The sequence below is a fragment of the Argopecten irradians genome, chromosome 5 (genome assembly GCF_041381155.1).
Source record: "Argopecten irradians isolate NY chromosome 5, Ai_NY, whole genome shotgun sequence".
NCBI lineage: Eukaryota > Metazoa > Mollusca > Bivalvia > Pectinida > Pectinidae > Argopecten > Argopecten irradians.
Genome location: NC_091138.1, coordinates 29,596,127 through 29,616,202, shown reverse-complemented (window position 1 = coordinate 29,616,202; position 20,076 = coordinate 29,596,127). Strand labels below are relative to the sequence as shown.

The window sequence follows — 20,076 nt, the reverse complement described above, 5'->3', positions numbered from 1 at the left end:
TCTGCTTTAAAGGGAATGTGATCATGGATGAACGAAAGTGATTAAGACGTATTTTAACAATCACTAGTGTAGGTCGAATCAGATATTAAAAACTGTTGCATGGAGTTCCCCTCTACTGTATATAGTTTAGAGTTAGTTTTTGTTACATATACAAATTCAACATGTCAAGAATGCATTTCCTGAATAATAAATCATTATTGATATAATGGACTTTTAATTACTATTTAATTGAGAATTAAATGTCTTAATCAGGGTCAAATTGAATTTTAGGTCAGTTTTTTTGCCAAGATTGATTAGATGCTCAGTTGTGGATTTAGAAATCAAAAAGTAAAGATGCTGTGAAGTGTGAATATATATTATATATAATGATTAAAAATCTCCTATGTACCATCAATTAGACACTTTCATTCATTGATTTATGATTACATGTATTTATCAAACTAATTTATTGTTATTTACAGATGGTTCAACGACTTACCTTTCGCCGGCGTTTGTCTTACAACACCAACAGCAACCGCAGGAGAGTGTGAGTTTATTTGAAAATTTTTATTTTAATACATTATTCTTGAAAAGTTGGAAAATGTTGTGAAACCAGTCATAATTGATTGACATCCTTGCTCTACCAACTATTATGTATATATACTGTGAACCACAGATTTTCATGAGATAGAAATTTTTGCATGAAAGTTAAAAGCAAATCAAATGTTAAAGATGCTCCACCGCCGACAGAGCATAAATGATATTCAATTGAAAAATATTTGGTGTTTAATTGTGCAAATATATGTCTAATTAACACAAAAAATAATATAAAATGACTGATTTCGCCTTTGGTGCATGCGCAATCAGTACTTCATTCTATATAGGATATAGTGCCGTGGAATTTTTTCGGGATGCAATTAATTATTTTTCATATTTTTAACTTGAAGTCAAATTAAAAGCTCAAACTTTTCAATGGTAGTAATGGTGTAAAGTAAGTAACTTTTGTAACTTAAGAAAAATACTTAATCGTCTGCTCCTGTTTTTGATAGTGAAAAAACCCCATTTGTCAGCGGTGGAGCATCTTTAAACGAAGAATTTTGGCAAATATTGTAGCAGGTTACCTTTCTCACTAATAAGTATAGGGTTGCTGATTTGATCCCAGTTAATGGCACACTCATTGATAAATCTACATGCACATCCCGAGTCCTGGACTCACAGAATTTTAAAAGGACCCATGAAATTTCTGGGAATGGGTATCTATAACACTGTGGGACCCATTGTTTTCACAAAAACCATTGAAAAGGACCCACGAAAAATAATCGTAGATTGAACACTGCTGACACTACTCTTGCTCTATTACACACATAGTATATATAAATACATAATTGTCAGCATGAACCCTTGGTAGCAAATTTATTTTTCAGGAAATGGGTGGAATGTGTTGAAAATATAATGTACGATACAAAATATTGTATACACAAAAAATAAGAAGTATACAGTAGTTAACAGGTCGGGGGAAACCAACAACTTGCATATTATACGCAAACAAGAGTATTAATCCCCAATTGGAGTATGGATTTGTTAATAGAAATAGCCTAAATCGTTGAAATCTCAATTTTTGCTATACTTTACAAATTGCATTAATATATGGCATTTGAATGTGTTCTGTTTCATAGTTAAATAAATGCGATATGTGAAAGTATTTAGGAAAAGTTTAAAAAGCATTTTATATACTTTTTAGTAACAAATCCATACTCCAATTGGGGTATCATACTCCAGTTAACGTATAATACGCAACAGTTTGCGTAATGCGCAAGTTGCAAGTTAGTGGTTTTCCCCAGCCTTGTTAAAGGTGTATTTTTAAAAACACAACACTAGCCATACAGAATTTTGTTTGTAAGAGTCTTCATCTTCAGCTGCCATTTATATGGCTTTATGCTTGCTAGTTCATCTTTGATTGATTGATTTTGTGCTACCACAAATTAATCTAGAACAAGTTAATAAAAGTTGAAAATTAACTTAATTATTCTATTTATTTCATATGATGCCTTCCAAACAGATCAAAGACTCCTGGTAAGTAATCACTGGAAAAGAAAGAGAGGAAAGTTAATTATTAAATAGTAGGACACATGTTTCATAACCCAATGCAAGCAAACTGAGATTGACTTAAAGATCAAATTTTGGGTCTCTCAATATGACGACTACTCACTAGTGAAAAAAGATTGATTTTATATTACCTACACTCGTTCAATTTTCGATTTAGTTTTTTGGATCGCTAGTATTCACTACAAATGACACTGTTGCATATAGTTTCCTTTTTTTTCTAGACGATAACTGGAGGAAATTGATTGGATTTGAATGATCAACTAAGTTGTGTTTCGTTGAACCGAAGAAGTGATAATATCGGAAAAATGCATAATATATCCTATTTTTTGCAATCTTCGCATGTGACATTATGGTGTGTACTGGTATGATAGTAATGATGATGTTTTTTGTCTGAATTTCAGGTGGTAAGCTGGTTTACTTGTACACCAAGAAGCTTGGAAGCATCCCAAAATGTGGCGACTGTAAAATCAAGTTGCATGGAGTAAGTGTCTTCTGTATTTCTCATAATATTTCCCAATTTTTTTTTTTAAACCAGTGTTTTTTTCACTTATTATTTTCAACAGCCCATGCCTTTTCAATTGGGAAAATAACTCGGAATTTGGAAGAAATTGGGAAAATTTTCAGGGGTGTAAAAAATTTTCAAAACTACTTGCCCCAGGCAAGTAGGGCCCAACTATTACCTTGCAATTGCCCAAAATTGAATTCCATTGCCCCCAAAAAATACCATATTTTTTTCGCAGTTCTGTACTTACTAGAAAATTGAAAATCAAAAACTTGAAAATTATCTAATAAAAATTTCTAATGCTATTTCACAGGATATTTTACTTCTATAATTAGAAGAAAAATAAAACAATTAATTTTCAGCACTTTTTGCATTTTTAAAACGTTTTTTTTTTTCATTTCACTTTTACATTTTTTCTAAATTCCTGAATTCCGGAAACCGGATTCCGGCTCCATTATTAGATCCCAAGTGCTACTTCCTACCTTGAACAGAGATCGTTTTACACAGAAAAACTCCTTGGTTATGTCGAAAAAATTATAATTATACGACTAAAAATGTAAGTTAACCTTAGAAACATTGTAATATAACTTAAAAGCAGTTAACTATTGTGTTTTTATCAGCTTGAAAGTCTGTAAAACGTCTCTGAACTGAAGGTGCACCTTGCGACCTAGTTTATGCTCATTTCGATTTTGTTTTCATTTTGTGAAATAAAAATTGTTTCTAATCCCAAATTATTTGTTTAAGTAATGAAGACTATATTTCCACATTTTAGGAATGAAAATCTATTACAAATTATTAACACAAAAGTCACTGAATTTGATCAGTTTTTATTGGGAAATTTTGATTTCAAAATTGGGAAAATAAGGCATTTTTTGGCTAGGGGAAACAGCCGAAGTTCGGCTGTAGATTCGACAAAAAAAAACCACTGTAAACTTACATTGTCTTAGAGGAGTATTATATGTCAAAGATCTTTCAATTTTAAATTCACAGCTGTTTTTCTGGTGTATAAATTGTTTTTAACCTGGAAATTGAAAAACAAAAAGCTGATAATGGTTTGGAAAAAATTGGGTATATTAAAATTGTTGACTTGTTGTTAAGGAACAAAATTTAAAGAAGTGTGAATTCAATTTTCATGGAAATGTTATTTTGGTACTTTGTATAAAATGACCCTTTGCAATTTTATACCAAGGAAACATAATCGCAGATAGATACCAGATAAACATCCCTATCACTGATGATCAGATTGTGTATTAAAGCAATTTGGCTTGCTTGAAAATGGTCGATTTTAAAAACTTAAAGTTTATATCCCTTAGAAGGTATGTTTGGCTTCTACTGGTGACATGTTGTAGTCAGCTACTTATTCTCAATATGTAGAAACATATTTACTTTGAGCCAGATTGAATAACAAATTGTTCTTGTCACATTTTGGATTGATTTTAAAATATCATTTTGCGTTCGTAATACCATGGAATCAAATCATTAAAACACTTGCCACGAACCTTGTAACTTGTTGGGCTGTTGTCATTTCTTAACAAAGAACTGTTAATGCTGACAAATGTCTTATTCTAATGTAACATTCACTTCTTATTAATTACAGATTACCCCTGCCAGGCCTAAGGAGCTCATGTCCATGTCTAAACGTCTTAAGTCTGTGACCAGAGCATACGGTGGATCTAGGTGCCACAAATGTGTAAGAGAAAGGTACGTAACAATGTTTACTTGAAATAGCTGTGGTGATGACTTAAAAAAATACCGGAGTTTTGACATTCCAAAACGACTTAGGTAAAGTACAATTTAGTCGATTAGTCCCACCTTCCAGTAATTATTACATTACAAAAAGCACATCAATTGATGACAACATCATAATCACTGGATGGTTGGACTATATTGACAGTTATTGTAGTTTTCCATCGTCGTTTTGGGATCTCAAAACTCCTCTATTAGAGGGTATACTGAAACTTTAACCTTAGGGCTGTTCCAGCAAAACATATATGGCACCCAGGGAAGGCACTTTAATAAATAGTATGTGCCGTGATGGGTTCAAAATAAAATGACTTCTGTGCCAGGGAGCAATTTCAATAAAATCACTTCTGTGGGTTGGTCTATCTGAAGCATTTGTAACCTTTTGAAATAGAATGCAAAATTTGTGTTTTATAATGTTGCCTTAAATCATCCTTACTACAAAAATAACTAAATCAAAGAATAAAAGGATACTCAACATCCATTGCAGTTGATTTTATTATTTAGAGGAACAAATTGTCTACATGTTTCGGCCGCTAGGCGGTCGTCATCAGGACCAATAAAATCAACTGCAATGGATGTTGAGTATCCTTTTATTCTTTGATTATGTCTTCACATCCTAAGGATCTCTGTTGAATATCACGTGATATCCATCCAGCAGTCGTGGCACCACTTTTCAACACTTCAGAGCGTTGGTTCTCTTACTGTACATGTTTTACAAAAATAACTGTTGAGAAAAAATTTAATTTCTGACAATATTAATGTGTTGTTCATCTTCATTAAATAACAATTATTTTATTTTCTGGGTGTTCTGATGTAATAATGACAGAATATTTTTCTAAAACATATTCTATTCATTTAAACTTGTCATTGGTACAGAGATATAATGAATTAGTTTTTGCAAAATCCTGTTGTCATCAACAGATCTTTATTTAAAAGTGACAGTTCACAAGCTTCAGTGTGAATGTCCAAATGTCTACTCTTGCATCACATTTGTGAAACACTTTGGTATCTTTAGTAGAATTTCCGCTGGTTCTAGGAGGATTGTACCTTTATACAAACTTAGTAATAGATGCAGCACATCAAACAATAGTTCACTGCACCATATACAGTGCGATTTTGTCCTGGGACTCTCCAGTGATGCAAGAAATCAAAATACCATGTAAATCCAAAAAGATATTGGAGCAAAATAAAAAATTAAAATCGCTTCTATGCCATAGTCTCATTCACAAAAAAAAAGAAAAGAAATGTGTGGGGGTTAACAAAATTGAAAATCGCTTCTGTCAGTGAGTCTCCCAATTTCTAAGTGCCTTCCCCCCCTACCATATGTTTTGATGGAACAGCCCCTATTCAATGTTTAACTTATTCTTGGAACTGAAGTATCTATTCTGGTATCATTTAATTTTTGGAACTTCTTAGGGTAAAACTTACGGTATTGGTCATTTGCTGTTTAACTCATTATGGAAGGGAAACGGTAAACCCAAAACCTAAAATTATTGATGATTTGAGACTTTATCTCAATACAGCGTACGAACATTGTTCAGAACTGAGAGAGTAGTTCTTATTCCTCTCATTACTTTTTCGATGACTGTTCAGAACCGATATTTAGAATTGATTTTTTGTTGTCTCAAAAGTAATCTCCACATTTGAAAACCTGTTATGTTATGCAGGTTTCTAACAAAGGGAGAATGCAGTGATTATCCATTTCTGTCCCCTTAATTTCTGAAATTTAAAGTAAATTGTTTTAATTTTCAGGATTGTTCGTGCTTTCCTTATTGAAGAACAGAAGATTGTTGTCCGTGTACTAAAGGCACAGGAGGCAGCTAAGAAATAAAGGTGTTATAGACAATAAAACAGCTGGGGAATTATGTTATTAATTATGTTTTATATAAAGAGTAGACTTGGGGCCAAATGACTTTAAACCAACGTATTTTCATGTGCGATTTAATTTCCCAGGTGATCAAAATTTGGGAAAATATATCATAGCATAAACATTTCAACTACGTGTATAATATAGATTTAAAATTCTCTATCACAAAATCAAATTGCCACAAAAAAGTTGATAGGCATGAAACCGTGAAATTGAGTCGCAATAAAGTAAGTTTGTTTAAAGAAGTTTGCCTGTTTAAAGTAGTGTGCCATTCCAAAACAGAAATGACCAATTGGCCATATATATTGGTATACATTGTCCAATTGATACATAGAACCAAAGTATCGATTAGGATATACAGTTTATGTGCAGATTTAAATTAGATACAAATTCTTTTTGTTGAAAAATAATGTAATTATACCTCCAGCAATGACGTTAAGGGGGGTATAATGGAATCCTTTGGTTTTATTAGTTTAACGTCCTCTTAATATCATGTAAGGATGTGCCAGGTTTGTCGTAGGAGGAAAGCCAGATTACCCAGAGAAAAACCGCCGACCAGCGGTCAATACCTGGCTTCTGCCCCACATGGGATTTGAACTCGCAACCCAGAGGTGGAGGGCTTGTGGCAATATGTCTAGACATCTTAGCCACCGCTGCCCATATATATATATTTGAATCTGGTTTACTTTTCAGTCCGTCTGTCTGTAGACATAACTTTGTCCGGTGAACTAAACTACTGGAAAGATTTTGATAAAATTTGGTACACAGAACCCCGACATAAAGGGGAGTTAAATAAACTATATATAGGGTTCTGCAATGCCCCCATTAATGGAGTTATTACTAGATTTGTGTAGCAGGGGTTACTTATTAGTTGGCCACTCTGGCGACAGTTCTAATTACAACAGTATATAACAAGCATTTGCATGGCTGAATAAAGTGCAACGTTACTACAACCACATCTCTGCTAATTAAAGCACAGCATTACTATAACCATATCTCTGCTAATTAAAGCACAGCATTACTATAACCACATCTCTGCTAGTTAAAGATGCTCCACCGCCGACAGAGCATAAATAATATTCATCATTTGAACAATGATTGGTGTTTAATCGTGTATATATATGCTCAGTTAACACAAAAAATAACATAAATAATTCATTTCACCTTTGGTGCATGTGCAATCATTACTTCATTCCATATAGGATATAGTGCCACGGAATTTTTTCGGGATGCAATTAATTATTTTTCATATTTTTAACTTGAAGTAAAATTAGAAGCGCAAACTTTTCAAATGTGGTAATGGTGTAAAGTAAGTAACTTTTGTAACTGAAGAAAAATACTTAATCGTTTGCTCCTGTTTTTGATAGTGAAAAAATACCATTTGTCAGCGGTGGAGCATCTTTAAAGCAGCAGTGTCACTATAACAAAATGTACTGTAATTTAGTACAGTAGATTGTTGATTATCATTAGTAGTGGAGAGGCTATTTAAAGCATAAAAATCACTCTGCAGATGACTTCTTTAGAACATAAGGTTTCGGGGGGAAAAATGGACCCCAAAAACTACCACCTGCGACCCATAGCTCACGTTCTATACCAGCTAGACCCAAACATTAAACGTCTATACCCATATTATTGATATTTTGGTAGTGCTAAACTTCATGTAGAAGGATAACCATTTTGTATTTCAAGATGGGCGCCAACTATGCCCTGGGAGAGATTGGAGCTATATTTGTATATAATACATCTAATTGGACAAGCTGACTTGAGCAATTAAAAACCTACAAATATAATGAGAGTATTTATACTTTTGTAGTGTTTGATACATGAATATTTTTATTCTTATTTTAATTTCAAAATGACTGCCATTTTGAAATCCCAGATGACCGTTAAAATAAAAGTTGTTTCCTTATTTCACTCTGTAAGTGATTGGGCAAAAAAAAACAAGTTAACATCGATGCTTAATATTATTGATTATGGATCATTCTGGTAGTATTTAACTTCATGTAGAAAGACTGGCATTTTGTATTTCAAGATGGCCACCAAAGCTGACTCGGCAAATAAAGCACATGAAAATACAGTGAGCAATTATATTTTGTAGCGTTTGAAACAAACAAAAAATCGATTCTTATTTAACTTTCAAAATGACCGCCAATCTGAAATTCAAGAAGTTCGACAGCATTAAATAAAAGGTACATAATTAAATTACCCAGAACGGGTGGTAATTTTTGAAACATTACTTTAAAATTTGAGTCCCAAATATTACTAACTTCTGTAAATATTACACTTAGCATTATTCTCTGAGCCAATCTGAATAGATAAATTAAATACAAATGATAATTTCCATAAAGCGGGTTGTTTATGATCCCCGACGTCGTCCTTACACACACACCGTGGTTGACTTTCTGGTACGGTTATTAGTAAACTATTAACCAAGCCATCCTTTCTTTCGGACAGGTTTAACTAACTCTTTCAGTCTACACTATAGCTTGAAAACATTCATATTTAACATCTATTTTCATGCCTAAAAGATAATATTACATCGCATAGTTCCAGAATCAAATGTTACACGATGGAAAGAACACTGATACAAGAACGCAGTGTTAATGCTTATAACTCTAAAAAGAGGCTTTGGCAGAGACTTTCTAACACATAATGTAAGTTCATATTTAATTAGAGAAAAATCACAAGTTGCTCTGCGAAATCGTCAATATCCTGTAATTGGAAATAACCTATCCTGAATTCGAAGGAGATATACATTACATCAGCAAATGACATATTTGTATGCCTTACACTGTGCACAAATGCAAGATGTGCCAACACGTTATAAAGGATACTGTAGAGACTCATAATTAATGTCATTTGGAAGAAAGATAGGATATCTGATAAACTGTAGAGAGCAGAGGAGGTGCTTCCGAAAGATACTAATTGTAGACAACAAAAACCAATCGAGGAGCATCTCTTTTTTGAATGAGGAATGTAAGATAATAAAATTCATCACGGATAACGAATATATTTTGGCTATAGCAAGAAGGCTGCAACTATTTAATGCATATGGATGATATCTCCTATTCCTATTCCTGACCACTGCAAGGGAATTATCAGGAACTATCTTAACGAAATCACTTTGGCAGTTATCCAATATCAGACCTGCAAACAGAAGTACTAAATGCAAGGATATCATTTGGAATTCGTCTTCCAAAGGAGGCTTCATGGACGAGATAGGCGCAGTTATATTGAATAACCACGTTCATGCCCGGCCGTCAATTCTATCTCAAGAATTTTAATGTAGATTCAGGGGAAGATATTTTCTCTATTGTTGACAATAAGATAAACAACAACATCAGGAGACACCACTTCAGGCAGGACTTCGAGAGTAAGTTCATAGCAAGGTTTTGCCGCCATTTGAAGCTTGGATTGGATGTCTACCTCATCTGACATTACCCTTTATACGTCTATCAATTTCACAGTAGTGGCACTAGAATTGACCACAAACAACAAGTCCTTGCAAAGATAGCCACGAGTACCTCTATGTCAAAACTTTACAAATGTTAGCTGAGCCTCCGTAGAACTCTCAATCTCATTACTGACTTAGAAGATGAAGATGGCGAAGACAAGACAGATGATGTGTTGAATTAAGAACAGATATGAAGCACTATGCTAGTGGTGCAGTATATGTACACTAAATCCACTAACTAAGAACATATAGCCACCATCAGTAAAACATGCACGCAGCACTAAGGACCAGGTGAAAATAAATTGCAGCGATGGAGAACAGAAGAACAGTAAGCCTTCAAACTATATGCAAACAATGAAGATAATAGAGAGTATAAACAAGATTAGGACCACATAGACAGCAAACTAATTTAGTCATATATTGGTCATCTGGAAACTTACCGAATTTAGTTCTGATAGCCGTCGATATACATTTTATGACAAAAAGTGGGAATGATATTGCAGGCTGCTGATTGTGCCACTCAATGATATTGCAGGCTGCTGATTGTGCCACCAGAAACTCTTGCGCGTTCTACAACCCCAGCTCCTTAATGAAGGTATAGCAGTTGCACTGAGAAGATGCTAAGTAAATTGGTAGACATCTTGAAAAGAGAAAATGCAAAGAAGCCCTAGCCACTAAAAGAAAATAGTTTTATCAACTTTGTTAAAGGCAAATAGGGATGACAGACGTCTGTATGATCTAAAGAAGGAATTCATACATACACATGAGAAATAAGGTGGATTGCATTCTTGGACACCATAAGGTGATGAAATGTGTGTCTAGATGTTTTAAGTGGTTATGGATGACTTAACAATTCCATAGGAGTTACACTGTGAGGAAGGATTTGAATGGAGGAAGACGAAGTATTAAGGTTTGGTAGAAGATATCAAAACCCTAAAATGTAGGAACGGGTGTTCCTGTTTCCTGAACGTTCAACTTAAAAGCTATTGCCAGCATTGGAAGTAATGGGTAATGATCAGAAATCACCTGAGGATTTACTGCCACAAACAGGAAAGAAGGCACACGAAAGATCGCAGCAGAAGTGACAAGGTATGAGTTGGGTGTTATCTGCAAATGGGCAGTGATTTGGACAATCGCTGTTGACTTGCGACTTTGAAGATATTCCAGTTGAGGAGTCGATTAAAAAAATCCCCGATAAAGATGATCATCTGATGACGCCTGTAGAGCATCTTCGCTAGAAAAGGCCTCTGATTACGTAATCAGATGACTTGGCTAGCAAAGATGCATATAGAGTTGCAATTTAGGAATTTATTCCAATATCATTCAAGGCATGTCATATGTATCAACATTTCAAAAGTCTTAATTTGATTTTTTGCTCGATCACTTACAGAGTAAAATATGGAAACAACTTTAATTTAAACGGCCACCTTAGATTTCAAAATTCATTATAAATTAAAATAAGAATCAAATTTGAAAAGAAATACTAAATGTTTCATGTAGTAAGAGATTTAAATAGTAGGGATAAGAAGGTACCTCATAATTAAATTGTTCATGTTTCTGTCGTAGTCTACATCTGTTTGTACCAACTTTTTTCTTTTCTTTTTAAAACTGTTAATTTTGTGTTTTATTCGAGAACATAATCATTACTTACTTTACATAATTTTCCAAAATTTTAAATTTATTGCAAGCCTATTTTATTTTTCTTTGTGTTATCTTCGGGAAGTTAAAAGTTCGGAGAAGACGTATGAGCGGTGGTAGAAGATGGGTTATGGTCTATGTTGTCAACTGCTCAAGTAGTGAATAGGTCTTTGCGAAGCTTCGGAGGACATACTATTTCTTCTTCTTCAAACCTATCGCACACAGCATTTCCAATCCCAGTAGAGAAAGCAAATATTCTGTCGTATGAAACTGAGATGCCCATCCTAAAAAGCGTTACAATTAATCCTCTTTTTCACTGGTAATGGTGGTTGCCTTTCTGCTAAGTGGAAAAGGGCAGTTGATCCCTTGCGACGGCGGATGGAAAGGTTGAAAAGCAATAGTTGTGCTATACTGAGTGCAGCTTATGAACTATTACTTGCTTGATTTTTTTTATATTTGATCCTTCGAGAATCATCGAAGCTAATGCCAAGAGGGATTGTGGTACATATTTTTCTTGGCAATTCATTTGAAATTCCCATGTGAACGATTTGTTTTCCATATTCTCCAACTTCTTAACATCTCCTCGAATGATATTGGCTGTCATTGATAGAATTATGACCTCTTCATCAAAGTTATTCCAACATGCTATGTGTAGTGCATCTCCAATATCTGTGTTGGAAACTTCTCTACCGTGTTTGTGAGTCTGCATAGAAGGAAAGTGATCTAGAATTATGTTCTTTAAATCAGTAGAATGGTTGCGCCTTTCCTTATCACAACCGAGTTGCTTAAGTCGTGAAGTATATATGGAGGTAAGGTCTGGTAACTTAAACACGGGAGCAAGATCATTGCTTTCTGCTGGAGCATTTTTTATAAAAGAAACAAGTTCTGCTAAGGCAATGCCATGGATCCTATTTATGGTAACATCTACTTTCTTAATATATTTGACTGTTTTGCTTTTCGATAGAAAGTTGTCAAGCAGTTCAAATGGTATGTTGACTCTAGATATAGTCACTATCTGGGGTTGTTTTCCTGATCATTTTCATCACTGAATCTTTTTCGAATTCGTTGAAGCTTTGTACTGTTGAGCTAGTCCCTGCAATTTTTGAGATATTTAGCACTATGTCTTGTTAGGTTGCTCTCTATACTATCTCCCTCTGTAAGCCTATCAATAGGATGTTTTCTGGCCAAGAGTTGAGCTAGAGGAATGCCTTTATATGTTCTGCAATTTGTCTTGTAGCCATGTCTGTCTCTATATCTTTCTTTTTTTGTGTGTGTTTATGAGACATCTTAGCGGATCTTTCGTTGTTTGCTGACATAAGCAATATTTAATCCCAGTCAATGTGCTTTGTTGGTTGTTTAATGAATGTTCCTGAATGGGAATCAACAATTGAAAATGCTTTTGTTTTTAACTGCACATGACTCTTTCCTGCACATCACAGATTAATTTTATCACTGAAAACATAACAAATCAATGCATATACAAACCATGAAATATTGTTATTCTTAACTATTCCCGGAACTTCCTGTTTGAAACTTGACCTGACACCGAATAACAGAGCAAAAGTAGTTTTTTTTTTTTTTTTTTTTTTTAAATATGACAAGATATTAACAACAGATTTTTCATTAATGTTTTGTTCAAATAATATTCTATGAAATATGGATATTTAAGGATGTACTCCTCTGAGAAGTCAAAACTTTCTTGTATTAAACTTTTTTTCTCATATAAATTTTTGTAAATAGGAGTTCATACCATGAAAGAAAATGGAAGAAAAAACATTTGTCCGTGTGCTCGTTTTTGAGCTATTGTCACTCAAAGATACCAAAATGACAAAATAGTGGATTTTATTGGAATTTAGCCGTTTTGACCACATACACTAGAATTTAAAGCCATAATTCCCTAATGAGGTGTTTGATATGTATGGATGTTTGTAGAATTTATTTTCAAGTAGTCTTCATTAACAATATACCAGTTATGATTAATAAGAGTCATATTTTTTCTCAAAATAACAACATATGCTACCCCTACCCCTTAATTCTTAGCACCAACATGCACCATTTTCACCCATTTTTGTCAAATTAAACCCTTTATAGAAAAAGTTCTGGTGTTAAACTTTTGTCAATAGTTTGCATATCAATAGGGAAAGGGTTGTTCTTTCTAAATCAGGCAGAAAAATGGGGGGGTCCGTGTGCTTATTACTTTTTTGCCCCATTTGAATACTTGTTATTTTTCAATATTTTTGACTAAAAAATAAAAGTGCTCAAATTACCATTAAATGTAGAAATAAAGTAACAAAAGTGTATCATTTCACATATTAATGTTCAATATTTTAATTAACATGAACCCAGTGAAGATTTACAGCAAAAATTAACTCGATACAGCTGAAAATGCTGACGCGGTGATGATTTATGTAAAAACAATTTAAGTAACAATTTAAGTAAAAAATGAGAAAACAGTGGCTCTACTAAAAGACAAAAAGACACAATTTCAAAATGGCTGCCAAATGGGCCATTTCTGAAAATCGCTGTGTAAAAAAATCTACTAAAAATAGAAATGTAATTTTTTGACAAAATTTGCTACAGACCACATGCTACAGATATTGATAAATCGTATTTGAACATCACTAAACGTTTTTGATCTATGTCGAAACGAGACTTATATAATTGGTTTTCATTACTTCAATTTTTTCCACGAACAGCATTCAGCTCATCCTGCATTGTTTTCGTTAAAGTATAGTATGAAAAAATGCCCGGTTGATTTTGACCGTATCATAAAATCTATGTTTTATCAATCTTGATTATTCTAACTGGTGGTTTTTGCTGTATTTTTCTGTTTTTCTACTTATATTATTTAAATGATCATGCAAAATAGTGCTTTTATGCCAATTTGATGTAATTCATGTATTTTGTGTCATCCAAGTACAGTATATTTATTATAGTCAGCCATATCTAAAAACAAGTCGATGTTGCTTTTATAAAATGATCAAAAATGAAAAAGAAAGTGTTCAAGAAAAAATGAGAAGATTGCAAAAGCATTTACTACATTTTTTGTATAAATTTATATAATTTATAATGATAAAATATACCTATACAGTATCATTATTTTATCAAAAATGGTGGCCATCTTGGATTTGGCGGCCATCTTGAATTATTTCATTTGGCCCCCATATCTGAAATTGATCAGCATGTGAGCACCTTCCATCATGTAAAAAAAATCCCGCTTTTACTACAAATCCCACATTTTTACACCATTCAGACATTCTGCCAGACTAGCACTGCAGTACACGTTATCTGTGTATCCGGCTCAGGTTCCGGCTCCGACCTCTATAGTTAGATTGGCGAAATGTCAACGAAACGCTTGATTGCTATGAACTGTGTCCTAAGGCAGTTTGATTGACATTGAAGATTGAAGTGGGCAAATGAGTGGAAATACTTTACCTAGAAACAGTTTTGTCCACCAGGAAGAAGTGGTGTAAGTATCTTAATCTTATGCTAATGAACAAAATTAATTAAACAAAATATGAGTTAAAATATTGATTGGTTACACGGATATAACATTGCTTGCAAACCGATTAAACATAAACACATTGGCATTGCCAACCTGTTCGCATTTGACAGCTCCTGTTAGTAAAGTTATGTAGACAATAGTGTATGGCTTGTTTAAATATATTCATCCACACAGACCTAGATAAAGACAATAGACGATACCACAAAAGCGATCAAGAATTTGCAAAGTGTTTTAATTTAGGAACCATGTATGAGACATAATTACACCTGCTCCTTAAAAACTTGTACATGATTATGAATTTTACGACAATTGTACTTTGTACAACCCAGTAGTATGTGTCTACAACCATAGAAGAAATATGGATTTTGTATATCTATTTGAAGTAAAAACTCAAAGGAAGGAATCGATAACTCTGCTATTCACAATAGACTATCCACCTAGCATTTGGAAACTGAGAACAATGATAAGCATTTTCTAATCATGTTGAATGTTGAAAGTTGTTTAAGCTTATACATGTACGTTACAAAATTGATAGCAACGGAATCTTGATTAATATAAACTGCTTTGATGGTTTTCATGTCAGCTCATCCTCATTACTCCAGTGGGTTACATATCCACCCTTGTACGTTATACGTCATCGCAAATCTAAAAGCAGTCCAGGAGCAAAAAAGACTAATTACAGATTATGTATAGATAGTGACACCCAACTTGAAAACCACACTGTCAATTCAACCATTGTACCATTATTCAGTTCTTTTGATGTAGTACATCAAAGGACCTCAGACTAGACAACCTACATCTGTGACAACAGAGGAGTAAATGTAGCGGCCAGACTGGGATTTGAACCCGGGACCCTCCGAACACTAGCCAAGTGTTCTACCGACTGAGCTACCTGGTCACCGAAGATCAACCCAGTCCAATCCGCTACAATTCTCCCTCCTTTCTCGAAGTCTTCACTCTCTAAGACATATGAGACCCTTCCAAACACCTCCGTGGGTTATATAGTTGGGTGCCAATTCTGTAACAGATGAGGAGAAAATGTAGCGGCCAGACTGGGATTTGAACCCGGGACCCTTGGAACACTCTACCAACTGAGCTACCTGGTAACTGATGATCGACCCACTCCAATCCCGCTACGTATCTAATTTGTGAATTGTGATCGCATACAAAGCCATCAGTTTTGCTTTGACAGTCCAGGGATGTATATCAAGATAAAGTGAACGTAACCTGGGTTCTGGAATATCGAGGATGATGTCAGCTAGAATATCAACACTTAAATTATTGTAACAAAAAATAATGTCCATTTATATTAATCAGAGGAATCTGCCCCTTTTAATTGCTAAGTAAATGGTTAGCCACTATCACAGTATATGCAGTGTACTGGTTCAAGGTCTTGAGATATTTAGGGTCAATTTTGTTGTTGTTGTTGCTCAATTTGATGATAGGATTGTGTGTACCATGAAAGCTAATATTCAATTAATTGTTATCAAACAAATATACCAGAAAATTTGTTTGCAAATGGGCTCCCAATAGGATAACATGTATGAATATTGATCTGAATGTGTTTTGTCTAAATATAAGGTCATTAAAAGTTGGTTGGTCGATTAGACGTAATGTCCTATTAACGGTCAGGTCATTTAATGATGGCCTTCCCAGAATGCAATATATTGCATGTGTGAATATCTACCTGGGTATGTTTTTGCAGGCTTTGTTAAAACAGCGTTATGTTGAATATTTTTGAAGTGTGTCTCCTTGTTTTAGTGGGAGTCTTGTCCTTTTATATAGTGCTATCTCACTGAAGCAAGGTACCAGAGACACACAACAAACACACCCCACCAAGCATAAATTGTGGTCAGATAATCGATTGATTCTTAATTAATCACATGACTGCACTGCTTATGTGACATAGACATCCATAATATGATTTTGAACTTTATTTAATGGTAAAAAAATCAGCTGTGACTTAGACATCGATTTACCAAGAAAGGAAAGAAATTCTATAAAAAAAATTGTTCCACACAGCCTAGGTTGCTAATTCAACTTAGTTAAATATAATTAGAAGGGCTGTTTATATAACTTTGATATATCAAGGAGGAGGGCTTATTGATAATTTGATGGAGCATAATTATGGTGAATACGGTAGCAAATGGTACCACTGTATGACACTATGTATTTATCTATGTATGCATGCGATTACAATTGTATCTATATATAAGTATATGAGGGCATAAAGTAGTGTTATATAGGTATATGAGGGCATAAAGTAGTGTATGATTTATTTACTACCTGTCAATACTGTCCTGCTATACACTGTTTTTGACTCGGTCAACGCTGTCGTATGTTGTACAGGTAGGTATCATGCAGCTTATTGTTCAAGGTGCATTGGTAAGATGTAAGAACAAGAAAGGTACCGTACATTAATGTATAATTGATTTATATACGTAAACATGAAAAAGTCTGGAATATTGCATGTATAGATAGTTTACTGAAATTAGTGTATCAGAATATGCAATCTTTAGAAGGTGACCCTGCAGGTGACATTGATACATTTTACATCTATATATACATGGTGACCTTGAGTTTGATACAGTTTACACCTATCTATAAATAGTGACCTTGAGTTTTGATTGTTGAAAGATAACAAAGATGTTTTAGTCACTTTTGACCCATTGTAACACTGACAGTATATCTGTACCACAGACTTTACCTGTAATTCTAGATTTACATTCATGTTGAAAATTAGTTAGGTACTTTCATGTTGATTACATATTCAATTCAAATTTATTGCATTTGAATGGGTAAACATGTATCTTTTAGTTTTGTTTTTATGTTCTATTAACACATATGCTATTTAACACATAAAAGATTTGTCCCACCACATTCCAATTTCAAGGAAAGATACTAATGTAACTGTGAATCATTGTACTCAAAAAGTGTCCATTCTCATATAAAATCTATGTACAAAAGATTTTGTTGTGATAGAACCACACACATGTATTAAATCTGGGATCAGACTGTAAGTATATTACTATGATTGTGGTGTAATCTCCATAATAGGATTAAAAAATACACAGACAGACATAAGCATGGATCTAAATTGTTGTATTTATATAAGTACATATCTAAATACAGAGAATTTATAATTGTGATGTTATTTTATATGATGTGTATAAATATAGCCAAAACTATTTGCTGTTTAATTGAAGTTGCTATCAACACATGCCTTTAAGGCTTACTTGTAGATTGGTTAGGTTGATAAATTTGATTTGTGCACATTAAGCCTACACATACAGAAATCAATATTAATTTTTATCTAGATCATTGGTGTGAAGACCTGAGGCCGGTGTAATGTGGACTGAGTTATAGATAGATGCTGGACAGGGTGCGCAACATGGCTTCCTCCTGGAAGTTCAAGTCACAATGTGACTTCAACAGGTGAGCTACAGTATTTTTATAGCTTAATGACAATGTTCTTTTTAAAAAAATGTATTTATGTTCCTTTTATCCTTTGCTTGAATTAAAATTTTGAATTAATAAAGAGTTTTGGTGGAAATAATGGTCATGTTGGAATTGTTTTAAGTTGAATTTGTCATAAATTAGAATCCTGTTCGTTTTGATAATGGAGGCCTAGCTTTACTTGTAACTGGCTACTGTTTATGTCATCAAACATTGTGTTTTATTACAGTCATTTTTAGCCCAACATCATCAGATGGTGGACTATTCAAATCGCTTTTCGTCCGTGGTCAGTCCGTCCTTCCGATAACAATTCTTATTATCGCCATTTATCAGAAAGTACTGAAGGATCTTCACAAATTTCATATCCAGGTTCCCCAAGGGCCTTAGTTTTGCATATTACATTTTGGGACGGAATGGTAACCAAGATGTTCGACAGGCCGTCACCTTGGATTTTGATAGTTGAAGTATGTTACTGCTATTTCTCAGAAACTACTGAAGCAATCAGTCTCAAATTTTATATGTAGTATGTTTGAAAAAGTTTGAAAAGTAGAGAAAAGATCTCTCTTTCCATTGTCAGACATATGGAGCATTTTTTGGTGGGCGCCAAGATCCCTCTGGGATCTCTCGTTCTTTGCTAAATTTGATGAGCATTATTTCACCAGGGTCATGATGGTAGAATATGTATATGGATTACGATATTTTACTGCTAGTCTTGTTGCAAGTTTTAAAAATATATATATGGAGCAGTTGTCAGGAGGTACTGACCACAGGTCAGGTTTTCCTCCTGGTACTCTAGCTTTTGTCCATCTCCTAAATCTGTCAATCCTTAAATGACCCTGACTGTTAATATGGTATTCAGCTAAATAAACCCATTTATTGTAGGTTAATGAACTGCCGAGCAAAGAAAGGGGAAGCTTATGTCCCTACCGATGTGGAACATGTTGCCAATATAATAACACATGGGGTGAGTTGTTATGTCTTCCACTGTTGAGTTTTTTATGATTTACTATATGTGTTGGAGGCTGTGTTTAGCGGAAGAGTATTGGAATTATTAAATAATTTATATTGTACACAGTTTATCTCTGCCGCTCCATTTTAGGATGCCCTTAGTTAATCATTGAAAAATAAAAATCAAAACATCAGGTTAAAGATGATACATTACTGATGAATGATATTTTTCTCTATCAAAAAGAGGAACAGACAAATTTGTATTTTTCTTCAGTTACAAAAATTACTTACTTAACACCATAACAAAAGGTTGAGCTTCTTAATTTACTTCAAGACAAAATATCAAAAATAATTATTGTGTCCCAAAAAGGTCCATGTATACCCTATATGGGAATGATGTACTGATTGTGTATCCACCAAAAGCAAAACAAGTTATTTTAATATTACTTTTTGTGTTAATTAGATATATATTTACATGAGTAAACACCAAATATAGTTCAAATGATGAGTATCGCTTATGCTCTGTTGGCAGTGGAGCAGTTTTAAAATGAAAAAAAAACCCAACAATTTCATTAATAAATTCATATCTTTATTATCGTATTCGACCCAATCAGCGCCCATGTAACAATAAGGGCCCCTCACCCTTTTTGAGGCCTCGGTTTCAATTGCCCAGACAGAAATAAAGACCAAAACTACACAAAACTGTATAGATTTACAATAATTTTTGTCTTATCAGCACCTTTTTATTTTTCCAAATTTTTAAACGCCCTGGGCATTTTCAGATCGAATATGGTATCTACCTTACTGCGTAATATGTAAATAATTATATGATGATTGAAATCTGAATTATTTCTTTCCTTTCTGCGTAATATGTAAAT

General features: G+C 33.8%; 2 protein-coding genes across 2 annotated transcripts in view; both read left to right on the top strand.

The window, feature by feature from the left end:
• Window positions 1–386: 386 nt before the first annotated feature.
• On the top strand, window positions 387–6,195 carry LOC138323476 (large ribosomal subunit protein eL34-like). Its single transcript, XM_069268119.1, has 5 exons — window positions 387–526; window positions 2,039–2,052; window positions 2,487–2,566; window positions 4,185–4,288; window positions 6,083–6,195. The coding sequence occupies exons 1-5, from the start codon at window positions 462–464 to the stop codon at window positions 6,159–6,161; spliced, it is 342 nt and encodes a 113-aa protein (XP_069124220.1). The 5' UTR covers window positions 387–461; the 3' UTR covers window positions 6,162–6,195.
• An 8,250-nt stretch (window positions 6,196–14,445) lies between these two features.
• The window catches only part of LOC138323473 (monocyte to macrophage differentiation factor-like), an 18,503-nt gene continuing 12,872 nt past the window's right edge, over window positions 14,446–20,076 (top strand). The window contains exons 1-3 of the mRNA XM_069268117.1: window positions 14,446–14,758; window positions 18,112–18,229; window positions 19,133–19,214. Of these exons, the coding sequence (XP_069124218.1) occupies window positions 18,165–18,229; window positions 19,133–19,214 (147 nt within the window). The 5' untranslated portion in view covers window positions 14,446–14,758; window positions 18,112–18,164. The remainder of the gene's footprint in view (window positions 14,759–18,111; window positions 18,230–19,132; window positions 19,215–20,076) is intronic.